Source organism: Diabrotica undecimpunctata, chromosome 4 (genome assembly GCF_040954645.1).
Source record: "Diabrotica undecimpunctata isolate CICGRU chromosome 4, icDiaUnde3, whole genome shotgun sequence".
In the NCBI taxonomy this organism is placed as follows: Eukaryota; Metazoa; Arthropoda; class Insecta; order Coleoptera; family Chrysomelidae; genus Diabrotica; species Diabrotica undecimpunctata.
Genome location: NC_092806.1, coordinates 19,125,027 through 19,147,274, shown reverse-complemented (window position 1 = coordinate 19,147,274; position 22,248 = coordinate 19,125,027). Strand labels below are relative to the sequence as shown.

Here is a 22,248-nt window from a genome sequence, read left to right as displayed (position 1 = left end):
TTATTCAATTGTACATAATTGATAAACAGCAATTAAAATAATAATTACCTGCCAAATATCAGGTAACGTCCTACAGCTACAAACTTGTATTCTCACTCACGAATGGTCAACGTATTTTGTCATGAAGAATAATTTATTTATTGACGAGTTCGTAAATGTTGCCAGGAGATATCAACCACTAGCAACAAAACCGGGAATCGCTGTCTGTGCGTCTCTCTATCGATGAAATAATAATTACGGAAACTGATAAATAGATAAATTTTTTAAATGTCATCTACCACCCTCGTACCTCATTATCGATTACAAGAATGTGTCATCAGAGATGGTATTATTGTTCTAAAACAGTTCTGAAACTAAGGGGTGTGTTAAATTATTCTTTTTAATATGTCCTTAACCTCAATGACTATCATTGTACTTAGAACGGCATAAAATGTTTAGCCTAATTGAAATTATGTTGCCAGGAACATGCTATGATATTTACCGTTTGGTGTAGTTTCGTATTTAACTCATGCAATGTGCCTCTCTTTGTCTGCGAAGAATATATATTTACTTTTTTACATTATAGGACAATACTTTTCTTGGACGACATTTTCCTTTTTTTTATACCGACTGCCCTAATTTATTTGTATTCTAATTTTTGTATTCTTCTTGAATGGTTTAGATACTATTTTTACTATTTACTAATATTTACTATTTAGATTTATCAGAAATAGACCACAAGGCTCTCACTCTCTTTAACGAGGTAATTCACACTTCTAAGATACCTAGGGTATCAAAAGGATTGAATGACCTTATAAAGATGTTCACAAATAACAAGCTATATAGCATTCTTTAGTAGGTTCTGAATGACACCAGTAATTCAGAGAATTCTCGGTATCATCTAGACTAGACCAGGGGTTTAGAAAATTAAAACAATCCACTTTAACATCTGACTTTACACATAAATTTGAAATCGAGTGCTTGAAAGAATGTAATGTGGGCCGTTTAATGTGGCAACAGCGCGCATTTGACAACCGAGCGTTTCCAAGCATTGCCTCCCTCCTTACCTCTAACCCCAGATGCTGGCCAGCTAACCACAACTAATGAGCTAATCAATTGTGACTCAGTGAGTGTTTGAGATGCCTCGGCCTAGCCTGCACGTATTTTTGCATTATAAAAGAAACGCAAGTATAATAATGATTATATCAAATGTGGATTTATTTGTATGCGTAAAGATAACGTCGAACGAGTGTGTAATTTGCTATGAAGTATTATGCAATGATGCAATAAGACATAACCGTCAAGAAAGACATTTTTTATCCAAACATAACTCTTTTAAGGACAAACCAAAGGAATTTTTTGCTACAAAATCTGAAAATTTAAAACGGATGAAGTTGGATAGTACTGGTTCTACGGCTCAGTCATCTGAAAAAGTGCTTGAAGCTTCATATGAGCTATCACTTCTGATTGCTAAAGAAAAGAAGAGCGATATTATTGGAGAGACGCTTGTTAAACCATGTTTGTTACAGGCAGCTGATATTATTCTTGGAACATAGAGTAAGCAAAAGTTATCTCAAATACTTCTTTCTGACAATACTGTAAAACGTCGCACTGATGATATGGCCGAGGACATACAAAAGCAGGTAGTTGATGCAGTAAAACAATCGCATTTTTTTGGTATTCAGCTAGAGGAGATTACAGACATAGCACAATGTTCTCAGTTAATTGTTTATGTTCGGTATATCGAAAACGAAATAATGAATGACAAACTACTCTTTTCTACAGAGTTGGAGACCACGACAAAAGCTATTGATGTTATGAAAGCAGTGTCAACTTTTTTTGCCCTGCAATTATTCGAGTTTCCCTAAAGTAGAGTGAATCTCAGAAGAAACACGCTTCAAGAACATTTATGAAATATCAAGTTTGAAAATCCAAATATGAAACCATTTGGAGAGCCTAACGGAAGAGTTCCAGAAATACTTCCCAAACACTTGTGACGATAGTATTTTCAGAATGTCAATTGACCCATTCCATGTCAACATAGACTCCCTGCCTGAATCACTTTAAGAAGATGCTTTACAAATAAAACATGATCCCTCTGCCAAATACAACTTTGATATAATGGACAAACCTTCATTTTGGTTAAAATATTTCAAAGTGTATCCTAGTGTATCACGGGAAGCTCTTCGTGTATATTTCAAGTACCTATTTGTGCGAAAAAGCATTTTCAACACTTGTGGCAATTAAAACAAAGTATCGACTTGCGTGCACTTACTAAAACTCAGCCACGAATAGGCATATTGGTAAAGAAAATGCAAGCACATCCATCTCTCTAACCAACCTAATCTATATTTCTTTTATTAATAATTTTTGTATTTCATAAAAATTGATATTGGATCTTATGGCAGTATAAATAAATGTTTTGTTTTCTATGTAATACTTATTTGTTTTTGTTTTGTTCCTAGGCCCATACAATTTATTGTTTAGGGATGGGGGCGCGAGAAACTTTCATTTTAACAAAAGGGGGCGTGGTACAAAAAAATTTGGGAACCCCTGATCTAGATCACCGTTACACAAAATGTGCTCCGCGGAACCCCGGTGCACCACAAAGCTTCTGGTAGGGCTCCGCCGGTAGTAATAATAAAATGAATACATGTATTAAAATAGACGCTATAAAAACAATTACCTAAGATACCAAAATAAACTACTAAAACGAAAGGAATACTTATGAGTTTAACGGCTCTTTCCCTCTCTCTTTAGTTCTGAGCCCTCGGAGGGAGTGAGTAGTCACATTGATCTTGGAAAGACAGACCTCCAAAGGTCTGTCTCTTCTCATTTCTTCTAACTCATGCTGTTTAACGGGTACATATACGTCAATTTATAAATTTAATATGTTATTAAGTAAGCGCCCGCTCTATTACATAGAAATGCTAAACATGCGACACCAATATATGATCAAATAACCTCTGTTCGTCGCCCCGCTTCCCATTGACGAGTAATTTGGAGAAACTAGTCTCACTGTGCAATGTTTCTGGAGAATTCGAGATGATTAATGGTTGTATAATATAAAAGGATAATAATTGTTTGGCGCAAGGTTAATAAATTAAATCTACGACAAAATGTTCTCGCACCACGCTCAGTATTTTATGTTAGCTTATGTTACTGGTAGTGGTTACACAAAATTAGCCACATCAAATTGTTTGAAGGAAGATTGAACCGTTTTTGTTTAAGGTCTGAAAAGATTTTTGGACTTTTGATGCCTGAATACCATTTACATCAGCTCATATCCTGCACGATTTAGCCAAAGTACCATCAATGCAACCAAGTCAGTATTACCCCACACCCGCTTGCAATTTTTTGGTATAGGCCAAGATCCCTACCGTAACGAGTACCCTATAAGTCAATATATATATTGTTAGCCGTATCTCTCCACTAGGAGGCACTTACTTTATTCGGGATAAAACACATAATATACAAAATTATTTGAAGGTCAAATTTAAAAAAGTAGTGAATTGTAGTACCCGTAAAGCTGGTAAGATTAGCCCACGTATCAAAATTAGCAGCAGTACATCAAATGAGTTTTAAATCAAAACGGACCTAGGACAAGACGATCCACTTTCCCCTTTGTTATTTAATTTCGCTTTAGAAGACGCAGTTAGGAAAGCACAAACAGAATTAACAAATGGCTTCGCTGCCCAGGGAGCAAAGGTACTGTTAGCTTTTGCTGACGATGTCGACACAATTGCACAATCCACCAGAGATACGAAAGAAGTTTTAACCCTTTTTGAAAGAGGGGTCAGGGAAATAGGCCTTAAGGTCAACGAGATAAGATTAAATACATGGTGGTTACCAAAAATACAAGACTTAGAATATATATACAATAAAAGACAATACTAAGATTTAGACAAAATATTTCGGTAAATGAATATAATTTAAAAGTTGTCAAAGAATCAAATACTTAGGAGCAGTGATAACAGCCAAAAATACTTATGAAACAGATGTATTAGCTAGAATCATAGCAGAAATAAAGCGTATTATTTCCTAGCGACGCTACTTAAATAAAAATTGATTTTTAATATAGCTAAAACAAGTGTATGTGTATAAAACTGTAATTCGCCTCATAATAAGCGTGAGCATTTCTTGGGTGTCAATTTCTTTGTCACAGCCACCTGATGCCCATTCTCGAACCTCAGATTCAGTAATTATTGTCGTGTTTTCTTGAGAAAACTAAGTGACAAGGGGGCTTAAAATGATGTCTTTTTCGTTGGATGAAGAGTCGTCAATAGCCACTAAGTTTAGACTCAAGTTTTTTCAAGAAAGTTAAATCAAACGTTGTTAAATGGATGGTCAACAATTTGCCAAATTAAAAACGACGTCCTTGACATTATCTTTCTTCAAAGCTACTACCAGATCCGTTTCACTTTGCTCGTTAGCAAGAATGTTGGAGAGTAAAGCTTGTCGATAGCGCAGTTTTGTGTTCTGAATGACATTCTGATCTATTGATTGAATCATAGCAATCGTGTTGGGTGGTAAGAACAGGGCAAAAATTTTACCATCTTCACTAGGAAGTTCATTAGCGGATGGATGACCAGGGCAGTTGTCCAGCAGCAACACTGCGTCCTGAGGGAGGTTCACACGTGCGAGATGACGAAGAACATAGGGACGAATTCAGTTTTGAACCAATCCAAGAACAAATCTCTTATCACCCATGAACTTTTTTGCCCTCGATACCATACGGGAAGATCAATAGATTTGAATTCACAAGGCTTGTTAGCCGTTCTCACAGCCCTGAAGCATTTGCACAAAAGCTTAATAAAGGTGATTCTTTCTTTCATAATTTTTCGACCAGGAGCGTTCGTTTCTTAAGATGACACCAATGTGTAGTCTGATAACATGCCCCAAAATAACCCAATTGCATCTTCATTGTAAATTTGCTTGGCTGTCAAATTGTTTTTAATCACAAGTTTTTCAAATGCAGTTCTGAAGGGTTCGATGCTGTCGGCATTACTCGAAAGTTTCTCACCAGTAATTTTGAGATGTCTAACTTCATAACGTCGATTAAAGTTGTCCAACCAACTCTTACATGTTCTAAAAGCTTGGTGATTCGATGACATTTCACGATGGAAATGACGGGCTTTTTCACACAACATTTTACCACTCACCGAAACATGCTTTATCCGCTATTGTAGGAACCACATGAACAACCCACTTTCTGCCTTCGGATATTCGGGGGGTTTGATGGTTTTCCTGTTCCCTGGACCGCTTTCCATTTTGCTGACGAACTTTTTTATCTTTTTTTTTTTGTTCTTCTTAATGTCTGTAATAGTAGATTTGCCAATACCGAACTGTTTTAAAATGAAACTGTAGCTAGTTCCTTGCTGTATCACCTTGAGATTTTGGTCTTTTGTTCGATAGTCAGTCACGTGTTTACGAGGAGTCATCGTGATAGGAAAGCACTAACAGAACTAAATAATATGTAGGTGGGCAAGTAAAGTAAAAACCGATATTCGTAATGTCGTTTCATGTCGATTCAATCGTGGAGGAGGCAAGGCAGAGTCGCGCGTGCCCGTTCGGACTACCACGTCGTTCGAAGGACCTTGGGTTCAGATTAAGGCTACTAAAATACAATCGATGGTAGAAGGTCAATTGGTCACAAAAGAAAGGAATGGAAAGATGCAGTAACGAGTGATCTACGTAAGATGCAAATACGAAAATGGAAGATTGCTGCCCAATACCGGCAAAAGTGGAGAAAAATGGTAAACGCGGCCAAGACTCACTTAGAGTTATAGAGCCATGAAAGAATAAGAAGTGCATTTTAGTTCTCAAATGTCAATATATGTTTTAATATGGTACTATAACAATGTTATCAAGTTTATATATACTTCATATATCTATAAGCCATTCATGTAGGTACCACTCACAGAAAGATTTTTTTGTAATAAAAAAGGCACTAAAAATATTGCTTTTTCGGGTATTTATGTATATTTAGTATCAATATCAACCTAATAATCATTTGAGATGTGATACTATAGAGGGATTTTGAAAATACCATGGACCCAACGAGTTACCAATGCAGAAGTGTTAAGGAGGCTACAAAAGGATTGCGAGTCATAAAGCACATCAAAACAAGAAAGTTGGAATATTTAGGCCCCATTACCAGAGGTGCAAAATATGAGATATTAAGGCTCATAATGGAAGTTAAAATCAAGGGTAAAAGATCCATAGGAAGACGAAGAATTTCCTGGCTGAGAAACCTAAGAGAGTGGTATAGTTGCAGCTCAGTAGATCTTTTTAGAGCAGCCGCCAATAAGGTACGGATAGCTGTGATGATAGCCAACCTCCGATAGGAGAAGGAACTACAACAAGAAGAGGGTTATAGATAACTGAGTGATTTATGATATGGAAATGGTAAGTTGTTCGTTGTAGCCGATGGAAACCTTGGCGCATATTTTCTGCTAAAGCTCTAGTTACTCTAGTATATTATTTAGAATACAGTGGTGGTAGATATTGATACAGTTTTATTCACAAAAGTTATTACAAAGCCTACAGACGCTAAAACAAATATAAATAATTTTTTGAAACGTAGTGTTATACTTACACGATGATTGTAGATATATTAGATATGTTATATCTATATGTATCTATTTTAGTTATTCCAAATATAGTTTTTAATGTTGTGATGAGACAACCTGTGGTTTTATTTCCTTTTAACCTAATTTCATTGATTTCTCACAAACCTATATGTTGGGGGAGACTAGTTTTTTAGCATATTGATGTAAACAATTATTATTATGTCAATTATAACAAAATAAAGTAAAGGAGTATTCGCTCCGTGCGTGACTGACGCGACACCTACCGCCTTCATCTGACAGTTTTCTACTTACCAATTTTCAGGTTAAACATTTGACATTAATGACATGTGTTTGACATTGTTAAATACAGGCGAAATTGACAATTATTAATAATTAACTTTTTAATTATATTTTTTCAGTTTATGTAAAAAATAAATGTAGTATTAAAAACTGAGTTTCTCAAAATTCATCATAATACATATATATTTTTAAGTCCAAACGGAAAAGAAAAGTTAAAAATCTAGTACTGGCAAATCAAATTTTTCACGTGAAAGAGCATATAATTAAAAACAGTAATAGTAAAAGTTATGATATAAAAGCTAAAGTCATCAGGCACTCTGCAGTTAGCTTGAAGCCTTATAAAATATCATTTAAGGTAAATTATTTAAATATTTCAATTGCATAAAAATGAGGTTACGTGATATTTCCTTTTTCATATTAATAGCACGGATCCATCTTTTTCTTTTCTCTAATTTATATGTAATCTTTGGGAACCTATAAAAACTACACTTACTATTTTTGGTATTGTTAGCACAACTAAATACGCAACATGTATTTGCACACATTTTTGATAAAATTTATGCGTAAAAAGATAGTGTCCAATTTTGTCATATTTCGCCGCTACGCTCGCTGGCATCGTTTCAAGGTACCCCTACCATGGTCACGCACGGAGCGAATATCATACATGTGACTCAATAATAATGGCTAACAGTAAAGATAAACTATAAAATTTAAAAGCGGAATATTACATTAGAGCAAAAGAGTTCAATAAGGACGTTTTATATAGGTAGCAACAATTTAAAATTGAAGTAAATTACTTGGAATATGTATGCTTGTTTTTCAATCTAAAAGTCTGTTTTTCGTAGACACTACAACATATCTTATATCCTCTTTATGGAGACATGCTAGCAGTGTCAAATCTAAAACAGGCTCAAATAAACGCAGAGTTCTTAACCTAACATAAGACTGTTCGGAGTGGCATCTGATATCTCAAAAGTATGTCGCAGCCACTAAAATATTTTAAAACATCTCTATATCCCGGAAACAAAAAAAAATATCCTTAACCTTGCTACGGAAAGATAGAGAGGTTTTTAAATATTTTAGCAGTTGATAGGTAGTTTAGAGACACACAATGCTGGTCTATATTTATTACGACCAAAGCGCTGCAGTATAAATAAATGGAGAGGTTCATCAGGGTTGTGTACTCCCGCCATTCTTTTTAAACATCTTCAGAAGACATTTTGAATAAAGCCTTGGGTGGTTATAATTTTGGCATTAAAATTAAGAGGGACCCAATTAATCTGAGAGGTACAGACCACACAGTAGTGATAATAATAATAGTAATAATGATAACAAACTGTGAACATCTGTATAAGAGCTGACGGCAGAAAGTTGTGCTATTTTCGACGTCCAAATGCGTACAAAATTTTTTGGGAGATACTCCTAGTAAGTCCCCTAGGGCTCGATAATACGGAAAGAGTCCCACCAGAGCTCAATCCTTTTGATGCCGTAGGTATTTGGGATGAGTGAATTTTCCCCTTAGTGGAAGTGTGAGCCATATGGCTAAATCTGAGATAATAACCTGTGGACACCTGTATAAGATCTAAAGGCAGAAAGCTGTGCTACTTTCGACATCCAGATGCGTACAAAAATTTTTGGGGAATAGTTCGACGTATCATTCACCTAGGGCTCGATAACACGGGAAGAGTCCCACCAGAGCCCAATCCTTTTGACACCGTAGGTATCTGGGATGAGTGAATTTTCCTCTTAGTAATCATGACCACCCCCAAAACAAAATTAAATATCAATTATAATATAATAGTCTCCCGTTTTATACCGCTGTCGCGGCTTTGGGAGTATAGCAGGGTAGTCTGCTATATCTAGGGCCTACGGTATACAAGGAAGGTAACATTGCCAGTGCTACGCTTCAACCGTCTATTATTACCCCTGGTTTTACTCAAGGTACTCATTTTTATTCAGGCTGAGTCGACCTGGGGCCTATAGACATTTTTAGAATGTCTAGATGTTCTTGCCGGCGGTGGGATTTGAACCCCGGACCACCGGCTTGCGAGGCAAGCACCCTACCGCTTGCACTACGCAGGCCCTTATCAATAAATATCAATTAAATAATCCTAAAAAAAATAATTTAAAACCCATCAACCTATAAGCAGGAAGTCAAGAGTTAAAACGATTCAAATTCATTTATTGTAGAGGTAAGTGTAGAATTATACGCAAGCCTTTATAAATTGCTCTTTAAAAAATATCAACAATTTTTGATTATTGCTCATTATGACATGACTTTTCGCACGAAATCAGCATATTTTTATTTTTTATTGGGTATTTCTTATCTTCAGTTTTGACTACGAATTGGTTGTTTATAATTGAATATATATTATAATTGTTGAGACTGTGTGCTACATTTTATAATTTATCTATAATAAATATTAAAGTGAATATTGTTCTTACATTAGCTATGTCTGATACGTTAGTGAATACAAATAAAGGAACTGGGGGCTGCTGTCCAAGGTATTTGTGAAATTCTGAAACAGTAGTTTGTCTTAGTCATGTTTTAGGTATAATACAATTGTATCACTTAGTCGTCTTCTTTAGTCACCAAAATTAGATTTTAAGTAGGCTACTGAGGCCATAGAGGACACTAAATGCATTCTTCAAAATAAAAGATCAAATGCTGAATCTGTTTTTAGCAAACTTAACTATGAAGTTAACAAATAGCTGAACAACTAGACATTAAAGTGAAGATGCCTCGTATAGTTTCTCGTCAAACCTGTCATCAAAACCAATCTTAACTCTTGCGAAGAATATTTCCGAAGATCTATTTATTTACCCCTTTTAGACAATATCTTAACTTCCACATTCCAGGATATTATTGGACCAACTACTTACTGTATATTCCACAATAGAAAAAGAGTTTTCACTGTGGATTCAAAAGTGGAAAAGAGTCGTGCAAAATAATGGAAGACTTCCTGATTGTATTTTAGAAGGAAACTGCGATATTCATAGGAAAGACAACTCCATCCAAATATCAGAATATTTCTGCAAATATTAATTACACTGCCAGTCAGTACAGCAACAACAGAGCGTTCTACGCTTAAGCGTCCAAAGACTTGGCTTAGAAATAGAACTTCTGTTAACTGGTTTAGCACTCATCAATGTGTGTCCTGAAATTTCTCTAGATGTTGATGCAATCATAGAGCGATTTGCTAAATCGGATAGGCGAAAAGAATACATTTTTATAAAATTATATAATATTTACTTATCTTATTCTTATAGTATTTTTAATCACTGAACTTTTATTTACCACTCGTTGCCGGTTGTTGTTGACGATTTATGCACTTATAGCCTAATATGCCTAATTATAGAAATAACTATTCCTTAATTATATTGTTTTTTGTTGAACAAATTAACTTAAATAAAATGCTGTTTACACTAATTCTTAAGGTTTCTTTTTCATTACGGAAGGGTGGCTATAACTACAGCAAATTGCTCTCTATCTTGAGCTGTTCTTAGTATTGAATGTGTGTCCATGCCTGTCCAGTCTCTAACATTCTTCAGCCAGGAGCATTTTATTTTCCTGGACCTCTTTTTCCTTCTACTTTCCCTTCCATTATGAGTCGTAGAAAGTTATGTTTTTCTTCTCTCTGAATATGTCCTAGATAACTCGTTTTTCTCTTGTTTACAATATTTAGGAGTTCTCTCTAAGTCCTCATTCATCTCAGCACCTCGTTATTGGTCACGTGCTCTGTCCACGAAATCTTCAGCATTCTTCGAAAAACACACATTTCAAAGGCTTCTATACGCCTCATACTTGTAACTCCGAAAGTCCATGTTTCCACTCCGTATAGCAATAAGGAATAAGTGAATGTTGTTACAAATTGATATCGGATATCCAACGATAAGATAGAGTTTATTAGGAATGTTAAATACATTCATTAATGTTTACACTTACATTGAGTTATTGCATTTAATTTACTTAACTTTGGTTTATACTTATTAAATCATATCAATCGTAAAGGTGCAAAAATCTAAATCCTATATCAAAATCACCCTCAAGACCCATGACCCCCCCCTGACAATAATTTCTAGATCCGCCACTGAGTGGGAGTGTGAGCCGTATCATTATAGCTAAATCTGGATAATTATAATAACAATATCGTAGGACTTTTTACCTTTCGGACAGGTACCGGCGCCAACTACTACCTTCTTGGTTTTATATCATTAAACAATTACCATAAAGTTTATACCGGTTTTATTTAATATTTTTACATGTTTTTTATTTGTTTATATATTTTCTTTCTTTGGTCTTAGTGTTCTTTTAATAATAAATGTGGTTTGTTCTCATAAACCGCAATTTAAAGAAAATAAAAAGAAAACAACAAAAACTAAATATTTTTATGGAATATTTAAAATAAAAAATAACTATAGAAAATGCTAAATTAAAAAAAATGGCTTTTTATTTCTTAATATATGCAACACGTTAAACACTACAGTAGTTCGTGTGTTGCATGGCTACTAACAATAAATTTTTCCAGTTGCCTAGCAACGTTAATACATCATACAAACAATAATACCCAAACACTATTAAAAATAAACACAGTATTTTGTAATCTGTTAGTAATAAAAATATTAGTCATGAAACGATCAAAAATAATGTGAGGAGAACTAGATTATCGGTAAACTATTTCCCAGCTCTTTAGGCCTTTCAAGATGATTCCGAAGACCCGGCAACGCTGTTCTAATTTATTTTTATGTACAAACAATTTCTGTCATTAATTGAGGTTAATTTGGAGCTCCCTTTCATCTAGACCTTCATGCAATTAATCATGACTGAAAATTACATGCTCTTCCCAATTTTAACATCCAGTGATATGAAAAATCTGACCAGGTGCGCGGTCATCAACCTGCATTGATCTGTGGTAAAGACCTGAAGAAGACTTCCGTGGTGTGTCGCCCTTAAAAGGCAGCTTATTATTTTAATATTTAAATATGAAAATAAGTCCCTGGCGGTGTCATATAAGGAGTGTAAGTGATACTTTCCTGAATATGGAGTAGAAAACATTAATTATAAGGTGAATATTGAAGCTTTGCTTTATATATTATAATGTAAAAGATGCTTGTGAAAGGTTAGGAGATGAATTCTTTGAATTAGAACTAACAGTTGTAGTTCCAAGGTGTCTTTTCTAGTAGAGATACACGTATTAAGAATATAGTTAATTATTTTTTATTCATATAAATATAGATATCCAATATTACTGCAAAACTACCACTGCAACTATTTCTTCAAAGAAATATTTTACATTTTCATTTACAAAAGTTAAACAAAAGCAATAAAGATTTTATTATAAGATTGTTAAACTATTGTAAAAAAATGTTTAGTGAATATAAATTAATTTTATTAACAAATATAGTTTCAATATGTAAGAAAATAATATGATTTTCTTTTAAAATGTTATAAATAATATTTTTATAATAAAATTCTGTCTTTTGTACACATAATGAATTAGAACAGATATATTATTGATATTGCGTTATTTAAGTAGGTTAAATTAAATTAATATACTAAATTCAGTGGTATTCAAACTTAAGATTTAATTGTTTCAACTGAAAGTAAGAAACCATAAGTTGTGGTACATAAACTATTGGCTCTTTTAATACCTACTCAGTAAGAGACAATAAATTCACTTGGGAGGCAGGTATTTGAAATGTAGTTCATATATATAATCTCTAGTCCCTTAAACTGAATTTAATTTGAAAAGTGCACTTTCCAAAATATATATTTTTTTTGTAAAACAGTTGTTTATGTATGGATGTTAGGTTGGTATTGGAGTGATCCATTTGTCACCTATTGTTTACTAATTGTAGATGTTTAATATGTCAATACCCTTTTAAAATTAAATTCTACAAGCAATTTGTAGACTTTATGACTCTAGTTGTATACTCTTATAAGTTGTAGTATTGACTCTTATAAGTTGTAGTATTCACGACTCTAGAAAGCCAAAGAAAAGTAGTTCTCAAAAGGGCCAAACATTAAGAAAATTTACAAGAAATTAGACAACCAAAGATTCTTCTAATGTACATATTTAGAGATTGTTGAAGAACCTAACCTAAAGCTTCTAGTTATATAAACTTTCTAGGAGAAAATGGACTGTATATTCAGAAAAAGGAAAAAAAAGATATATAATATACCTTATAGGTCTGATTAAAGGTGACTTCTTTCCTAAAAGTACTAACAATAACTATAAATGAAAAACAAAACTCAGCGGAGTTGATCAGAAAGCTTATATATTCACTCTGACTCTATCCTTTAAATTAACGTTCCCCAGATAATAAGAATGAAAGAATACTTGCAGGAACTACACAAAAATTTAAAGTATTTATTAATAACTGTCAATTTTATATTATTCCATTTTATTAGGGCATAATTGTAACATTCCATATTTAATGTTAATAAGCTTTATATTCTAAATCATTTATATTTTATCCATTCATTGTATTCAATTTTCTTTTTCTGCTTTTTCAATTTTTTTCATTTCCATTTAAACCCTTTTTCTGTTGGTCTCACTTTGTCATTTATAACAAATATTGCATCTGTTCTTGTATAGGTATATGTGTTGTTTTTTGTTTGAGTGTTATTAGACAGAAAAGTTTACCAAACAGAATTAATTAAGACAGCCTCTGCCTGTGTATTTGAATTTGTAAACACTAGAAACTTATCACGATTAGTATTTTGGTAAATTTTAACTATTTTGCAGTTTTCAGTAAACTGCAATGCATAAAAAAGAAGAAAACTTTGACCAGAAGAAACTGGACCTGGAAGTATGGCTTCAAAAGATGGAATCCAGATTGGCTGGTATGGCCCCTGTGGGCCATACAGCAGATGTACTGGAGGTTCAGCTAAGAGAGCAAAAAGGATTGCATGCTGAATTGCATCAATTTAAGTCACAAATAGAGAATTTTCAACACTTAACGCAGCGATTGATCACTGCCCACCAACATGAAGACACCAGCAGATATAAAAAGGTGAGACTTTAAACTTAGTTTGTTTTGATTTTTATTTTATATACAGTTATGATATATTTTATGATGGTCGTCTGTCCATCTATCTGTATGATAACTCTTGAATAATATGTCCTAGATGTTTTAAGCTTTGTTCATAGATTTCTATAGGTCCAAGGAAAAACCCTGTTGAATTTGGTATCCACAGGTTAAAAGTAACGAACTATACTGATGATTCGAGATAGAGAGGAAATCTTGTTTAAAAATTAAGTTATATGTTAGACCTTTTTTGTATATTCTCAGTTTTATTGTGCTTTGTATATATTTACATAGGTATTTGTACTGGCCTTCTATTTTAATTTCCTTGTCTACAGTTTTAATGTAATGTAATAAAACAGAGGCTATCCAAATATCCCTCACTGAATTTATCATGCTTAACACTATTAAATGCTTTGAAAGTCTGTAAAACTAAAATCAAAGTTCTGTAAATGATATCCATATCTCTATAAATGATTTTATTTGTTCCTGTTTTTTTTTTTTGTTTAATACATTTATCTCGCAATTCTAGTAGCTGGTATGTATGTGTAAACACCAAGAGGCTTGTTAAACAGTATTTTTTATTATACAATCATGATAGCCTAACCCTTTTGAGGACAAGACAGTTATCATTAAAATAGTTCTGCTTTTAGGGTTTCTACCCACACGTCCACTAAAGTCTCCTAGGATAATAATTTCTTACCACTTATATTATCCAGCGCAGATGCTAAAGTTTGCAAGAACTCATTTTTACCTCTATATCTGCATGATTATTCAGTGCATATACTCCTACCACAACTATGACATGATTTAAGTATGTAATTTCTAGAGTAATTATTCTTTCATTGACTGCTGTTTTAATGTTTGTTGTCCATTTTTTATGTATCGCAATAGCTACTCCTGCTTTTGCTCGTCCACTTTTATCCACTTCAGTATTTATTTGCCTTTCCCAAACCGTAGTTGTCGACTTTTAGTTCCTGTCAAATTCCAAGGCTTTGTTATCGGGTTTTTAGCAATTTTTAAAATTTTTGTAGGTGCTAACTCAAATGCCTTTGACAAATCTAAATAGATCTCAGATTCAAATTTCGATTCCAATCTTATTTTGTTAATGCCGTCGTAACCCTAGACCGGTTATATTAGTCCCTTTTTATTAATTTTGTTTCAGGCAGCGGAATACATCAACCAACACTACCTCCGTCTCGATGCGTGCATCATCAACCGTGGCAAACTCCTCCATTCCGCCCTGAGCTCCCTCCAGAATCTCGACAGGTCCCTTGATAAGTTTCTCGCGTGGCTCAGCGAAGCGGAAAGTGTGGTGGAAACATTGGAAGGCGATAACGAATCGAGAAGAGCTACCCTTCAACTCAAAGAATTACAAGCTGATATTGAACTGCAAGCACAAACACACCACGCTCTTCGAAACTCCAGTTTAGCTTTACTAGGGACGCTTGCAGCTGAAGATGCCCTCATGTTGCAGCTTAGAGGGGATGAGATGGAGAGAAGATGGCAGGTAATAGTATAAACTATAATTGTGTATTTATTGAAATATTATAAGGCAAGTTATAAGAAAATAAGGATTTTAAATTAAGTTTAGCACTAACCGCTATCAGTTTTGCCAATATGACCATAAAAAAGATACTTTTATGTTTTTAAGTTTGTTGTATCCAGAATGGCACACATTTTTGTTTTCTTAAAATTATCTAAATATGATAAAAGTTATATTTTTTAGATTTTGACACAAGTGTCGAAACTTTATTTAGACATAATGCAATATAACGCATTCTTTACTTTCTTTAATATGGAAAATTTTGCTGACCACAATCTCCTCCACACTAATCGACCCTCAATTATTGTTTACCATCTTCTGATTCTCACCTTTCACAAACCTTCCTTCCTTCCCTCTCACCTTCCTCTTCAACATCGTCCATACAGCGAAGGCGGGGTATTCTGCCCTCTAGGGTACCTCGGTATATTTAACTGGTCGCTCTTCTGCCATTTTTGCCATGTGACATACTAATCCTAGCTTGACACCTTGTTGTCCCTTTTCATACTCACACATTCTTGTGTAAAGGTCAGGTTCCTCCAAACAATTTTTAAAAAATCAGCTGTTTAATCGGCTTTTCTCGAATTCTTCTTCTTCATCTTTATAAGCAATTCTGCTTGTTCATTGGCGGATTAATACCCCTATGTAAGGTTGTCACTCCATCTTTTCCGTCGTCCGATACTTCTTCTGTCGTGACTTATCTCTTGCTATTTTGACGACAGGGGTCTCCTCCTTATTTTCTATTTTGTGTCCATTCATTTCTACACTGTACGTTACATTTTCTTCTAATTTCGTCACTTCTCTTTGGATCCCTCAGCGTATTTCCTGTAATTCTTCTCAGTACTCTCATCTCTGCCGTTTCCAGTAGCCTTTGCGTTGTGGCTGTGTCGGGTCTTGTTTCTGAGACATATGTCATTGTTGGTCTTACACTGGCTTTATAAATTCTTGATTTCATCTCAGTGTTAACGTGTCTGTTTCGCCATATAGTGTTATTAAGGCATCCTGCCAGTCTATTTGCTTTTTGTACTCGATCTCTCACTTTTTTGTCCAGGTCTCCATAGCTAGATAGTGTAATCCCAGGTATTTTATTTCCATTACTTGTTCAATACTGATACCATCAATTTCTATTTTACATCTGGTTGGTTCTTTGCTGACTACTATTGTTTTAGTTTCCTGAGATGAGATTGTCATATTAAATTCTTTTGCTCTTATGTTAAATCTGTGGACCAGTCTTTGCAGACTATCTTCCTCTTGGGCTATCAATATAGCGTCGTCTGCCTAGCAGGGTTTTTTTATTTCTTTGTTTCCCATTCTGTATCCTCTTCGTTTGTTAACAGTTTTAATGATTGCATCCATGATCAAATTGAAGAGCATGGGGTTCAATGAATCCCCTTGTCTTATTCCGCTGTCTATTTCTATAGGTTCTGCAAATTGTCCGTCTATTCTGACTTCCATTTTGTTGTTTTGGTAGATGTTTTCGATAGTTTTTATATTTAGGGAAATTTCGTTATTATACAGAAGATGGATTATATCTTTGAGTCTTACTCTGTCAAACGCTTTCTTTAGGTCAATCAGACACAGAAATGCTGGTCTATTATACTCTAGTGATTTCTCAGTAATTTCCTTTATAACAAATATTGCATCTGTACACGATCTTCCACTACGAAAACCCTGTTGTTCATCTGCTAAACTTATCCTCTGATTTATTAGACTTGTAAAATTTTAGTTGTAAGTTTTAGCGTAGTATTTAACAAATTTATACCTCTGTAGTTTTCTGGCTATTTTTTTACGAATTTTTCGAATTAAAAATGCAAAAAAGGAATCGAAATGTCAAGAGTCCGCCAATTTTGTTTTTTTTTTTTGTGAAAATGTTTCATTGTAGTACCGACCATAGCCAATTCGATACAGAATATGACACAATTTTGTTTTTTGCTTAAGATGGTTCTTTTCCAAGAAATGATAACATTTTTGATGAGTTTGAGCCATTTTCAGAGCCTCCAGTTTGAAAAAAAATTTCTAGTAGTTTGATGTATATATTTTCACCTGTAAAAAGTTTGATTTTGAAATATCTTTTGTGATATAAATAAAATTTATTAAAAAAAAAAACGTTTTTTGGAGGAACCTGGCCAATATCGGTCCATATCTAAATTTTCAATTGTATTTAGTCAGCTTTCTCTTTCGACAGCTGATAATGAATTTTCCTCAATTCCTGTTCAAGCTTTCGTGTAAGGCTTTTGATATATTTGCACCTACACCCTCCAAGAATTAAGAAACTTAATCCAAGAAACTTAATTAACGAGGATTTGTTCTGGAACAATCTTAACTACCTCTTTATCCACCTCTGGAATTTCTCCCAATCTGCTTTTGGGAAGTTGTATCTTCGTCGAAATTTGCCTTTATGTTATTGTACAGCGTTCCTAATCAAGCACATGATAGGACTTTATTGAGTGTTTGATATAGGAGGGCTCACTTCTTTTGAGTACTGATGTGTTATATGTTGAATCATGAAGAAAAAATGAGGGTTATAACCTTTTTGTCATCTACTACTATTAAAGGACACATGTAACTCATTAGCATGGATTAGCTCTAACTTGTTTGTTTCAGGCCACCCTATAATTCTCTCTTTTCCTCTTCTCCAGTTCATTCTCCATTTTTGTGCTCTTTTGTGCTATGTAGCCCCACAAGGTGCTCTGACTAATAAATTTAACTTTGTCTTTGTTAAATTTGTTGGCCTTTTTGCTTGTGAGATCTATATTTGACTGCTTGTATATTGCGGTGATCGTGTAGTCAGTCAGTGTCAAGATGATGCTTTGAAGTGGAAGAATCTTTGTTCCTTGACTCTCATTGCTCTTATAAAGGGGGCATATTATTTCATTGTTCCATGTTTTTGCCATTTCTTCTTTACAGAATCTTTAAAAACCACAGTTTATTTCATATCTATGTGGTTTTAATGATTATATTGTCGATTCAATCAAATATGAAGAATTAAATTATGCACCATATATTATTTAAAATGTTATTTTCATATTTTTTTATAAGAAGCTTTTTTTAATATTTTTTTTATAAAAAAAATCTTTTACAAACTGCATTTAATGCTAACTGTATATATCTTTTGTAGGTGTGGCATTTCTAATTACCTTTGAATAGCTTAAAGGTATACGTTGGTTGCTGTGAGTTTATCAGTTCATTGTTAATTTTTGTACAGTATTTTCCTTGGCTTGCCTTAATTTTCTTACGCAATTTCTGGCGGATTTCTTTTTGTCTCGATGTTTATATGCTTTTCGTGTTTAATGATAGTGTAACCAATTTTTATTATTATTTTATTATATTTTATAGGCACTTTGTACTCGAACTTCAGATCTCAGAAACCGGCTAGAGCACAATGCTGACTATTGGAACGCTTTGCTACTTTCATTAAGAGAACTTACCGAGTGGGTTATCAGAAAAGATACAGAACTCGGTCTCGCTGCCAGACAGGACGACCACCGAGCTTTTAGGCAACAACTGGAAGATAAGCGACCTCTGGTAGAGAGCAGTTTGAGAAGTGCTAGACAATTTGTAGCCGGAGATCCTGCGGGTGAATTAGCAAGGAATTTGAGAAGGGAATTGGTGAAGTTGTCGGACAAGTGGAATGCTCTCATCGATAAGAGCGATCAGTTAGCTGCCAGATTTGAACAGAACTCTATTGTAAGTATATATTTATATGCATAAAAAATATGTTGAATATTGATATAATTTCTCTCATATCAAATATATTTTAATCATTTCCTACCTAATCTTAGCGAGTCTCTTTATTATATCGATTTTCGTAGTAAAATGTATAGTCTACTATATAAACTTATTTTCTGGTATAAGACTGGATAGAAACCAGACGAGGAAGCATATGTCGAAAAATACCTAGAATAAGGTTTGATCGATATAATAATTTTAATTTAAGAAAAACGTCACACCCCAGGTGCCACTCTTTTTTTTTTGCAATATTTCTAACGTAGAGTTGGTGTCTATATACTTGTTTCAGAAACTCAAACAGTTGACTATTAGTCTTGAAGAAGCTTCTTCGGCAGTGTCGCGTCTCGAACGAGCTACACTAACATGGAGTGGCCCTAGAAGTGCTGCTGAAGCCAGAGAACTCTTGTCGAATCTTCGAACTCTAGAACAACAACTGCCTTCCCTACAAAGAACTTTAGAAGAAGCGAGGATACAAGCTGCAAATATTGGTTTGTTATAAGTTATTACTGAACTTTTGACATTTTTCTTATAATAGCTTTTAATGCAGGGAATGGTCTACCAAATAACCTCGCCGCACAATTAGAAGACTGTTCTGCCAGGTGCAGGGCACTGCAGGCAGCCATAAGGGAAAGAAGGGATCAACTGACGAGTAGTACTCAAGGTAAGTCATTTTGTTTACTATTTTTGTGTCATTACTACATTTTATATGCTGTTCTTCCAAAATAACTTTGCTAGTCCGATGATTAGAGTCAATTAAGTAAGTATTTTTACCATCTATTCAAATATTTTCTCAAACGGACCTGCTATTGTAAAGCACAACCAAATGCATACATTCTATACGTAACATGTAGTTAATTTTACATTAGAATTAATATTGTTTTAAATTTATTCAAGAGATTTAAAGTTAAAACTTGTTTGCGTGTCAAACTAACTTTTATCGGTGATTAAAAACAGTTTATACAACATAGATTAAACATAGATTAGTAAACAGTTTTTTTTTTCATGGTTTTAGATTATTCATATTTGGTGAAACGAGCAGTTAGGATTAAGAGCGTTCATCCGCGGCAGGGTTTTGGTAACGGGTTGAGGGAGTTATCCACAGATTATGTTTCTAACCGTTGTCCTGAACGCAACCTGAAGCGCAGACGGTAGCTACCTCGACCTTGGGTTGCTTTCAACTTTGTTTACATCTAATATTTTTCTAACCAGCTTTCCTCCCTACACATCTAGAATATCAATATTATCTTGTATTAGAATTCAAATTTCATTGCCAAAGGCCACTATGGGTTTTGTTATTAATTTTTATAATCGTCATTTGGCATAACTTGATCTCAGCTGACTTTGTGCTCTTATGAAAACATTTATACATTTAAAATGGGATATTTCCCGGGAGTTGGCTGTATACCATATTAGTTAAAAATACTTCGAAAAACATCTAAGTAAAAACTTCTGTTGTAAGTATTGTAATATTTAATTCTCTTTGTCAACCATTTTCCATCCACTCTTGAATGTAGGTCTCTCCCAATTGCTTCCATCTTTCTCTATCTAGCGCCAATCTAATCCACTGTTTGCCTGCCACTGTTCTTATGTCATCTACCCATCCTTTTCTGAGGTCTTCCCATGCTTCTTGTTGTCGTCCTTGGTCTCCATTCTAGAATTCTCCGTGTCCACTTGTCGTCATTATATCGGGCTACGTGACCTACCCAGTGTCACTTCATTTTTGTAATTTCTTCCACAATATCCCTAATCTTCGTTCTACGTCTTATCTCGGTGTTTCTAATCTTGTCTCCCAGTGATATTCCAATCATGATTCCTTCCATTGCTCTTTGCGTTGTTTCTAATTTTTTAGCAGATTTTTTGGTAAGGGCTACTGTCTCCAAGCCGTAGGTACAAACTGGTAGTATGCATGTGTTATACACCTTTTTCTTTAAGTTTACAGGAATGGAGGTGTTTTTCAAGATATATGCTAGTTTGCCGAAAGCGCCCCATGCCAGTTGTGTTCTTCTTTTAATTTCAGTATCTTGATTTGGTTTTCCTAGTTTGATGACATGACCTAGATATACATAATGATCAACCTTTTCTATGGTATGATTTTGTATTGTCTGGTCTCGGCTCAATATTTTTGTTTTACTGTAGTTCATTTTTAAGCCTACCGCTCCTGAAACTGCATTTAATTGTTGTAACATATCATTTAATTCTTGGATATTATCGGCTAATAAAACTATGTCATCTGCGAATCTCAAGTAGTTTAAGTATGATCCATCGACGTTGATACCCTTGTTCCATTCTAGTTTCTTAAAAATGTCTTCTATAGCAAGGGTAAATAGTTTGGGAGAGATGGTGTCTCCTTGTCTTACTCCCCGTTGTAGTCTTATGGAATTAGTTTTTGTGCTTTCGTCCAGCTTTATCTGCATGGTGGCATTTTCATATATGTTTTTAATTATGTTAGTGTATCTTGAATCTATACGTACATTTTCTAGAGATTCAAGCACTGCCCATAACTCGATGGAATCGAATGCTTTATGGAAATCGACGAACGCCATATGAATTGGAAGATTATACTCGGTGCATTTTTCTATCAGTGTTCTTACGGTGTGCAAGTGGTCTATGGTACTAAAATGTTTTCTGAATCCAGCCTGCTCGATAAGTTGATAGAAATCGAGCTTATGTGTTAGGCGGTTGGTTATGATTTTAGTTAGTAATTTATACAGATGTAATAGCAAGGATATTGGTCGGTAATTCTCGATGTTTCTTTTGTCTTTTCTTGAATAGTAGAATGACTTCGGAGTTGTACCATTCTTGAGGAATATTTCCTTCATCAATTACTTTATTAAATAAAATATTTAATACCTCTTCCATTTTTATCCTCTCCCGGACATTTATTCGTTTTTAGTTGATTTAGGGCCATTCTTATTTCATAGTCGGTTATGTCCGGTATTTTTTCTGAGCCGGTGTTAATTATTGTTCGTTCAGTGCGTACAATATTTAATTAAAAAATTAAATTACAAATCCGAATGGATTATAATAAAGTTCAGAACGTTTTCGGACTAATCAGTCCATCTTCAGTGAACTTTTGGAGTGCTTGCAAGTTTAAAT

General features: G+C 34.2%; 3 protein-coding genes across 8 annotated transcripts in view; 2 read left to right on the top strand and 1 right to left on the bottom strand.

The window, feature by feature from the left end:
- The window catches only part of LOC140439267 (calcyphosin-like protein), a 60,242-nt gene extending 53,509 nt beyond the window's left edge, over positions 1-6,733 (bottom strand). The window contains exon 1 of one of the 2 annotated variants that reach the window (XM_072529079.1): positions 6,578-6,733. The gene's annotated coding sequence lies outside the window, so the exon portion shown is untranslated. Of the gene's footprint in view, positions 1-48; positions 189-6,577 lie in introns of those variants that run through there. The other variant, XM_072529080.1, reaches the window with a different exon arrangement.
- LOC140438583 (protein FAM200C-like) lies at positions 1,176-1,535 on the top strand. The gene has a single exon (XM_072528246.1). It carries the CDS (start codon positions 1,176-1,178, stop codon positions 1,533-1,535), a length of 360 nt encoding a protein of 119 aa, XP_072384347.1.
- A 4,711-nt stretch (positions 6,734-11,444) lies between the features above and the next one.
- Positions 11,445-22,248, top strand: part of Dys (Dystrophin) — a 48,180-nt gene continuing 37,376 nt past the window's right edge. Inside the window, exons 1-6 of one of the 5 annotated variants that reach the window (XM_072529073.1) lie at positions 11,445-11,870; positions 13,608-13,868; positions 15,046-15,390; positions 18,760-19,110; positions 19,442-19,640; positions 19,688-19,813. In XM_072529073.1, the coding sequence (XP_072385174.1) occupies positions 13,617-13,868; positions 15,046-15,390; positions 18,760-19,110; positions 19,442-19,640; positions 19,688-19,813 (1,273 nt within the window). In that variant the 5' untranslated portion in view covers positions 11,445-11,870; positions 13,608-13,616. Of the gene's footprint in view, positions 11,918-13,600; positions 13,869-15,045; positions 15,391-18,759; positions 19,111-19,441; positions 19,641-19,687; positions 19,814-22,248 lie in introns of all 5 variants that reach the window. The other 4 variants (XM_072529072.1, XM_072529071.1, XM_072529070.1 and 1 more) reach the window with 4 other exon arrangements.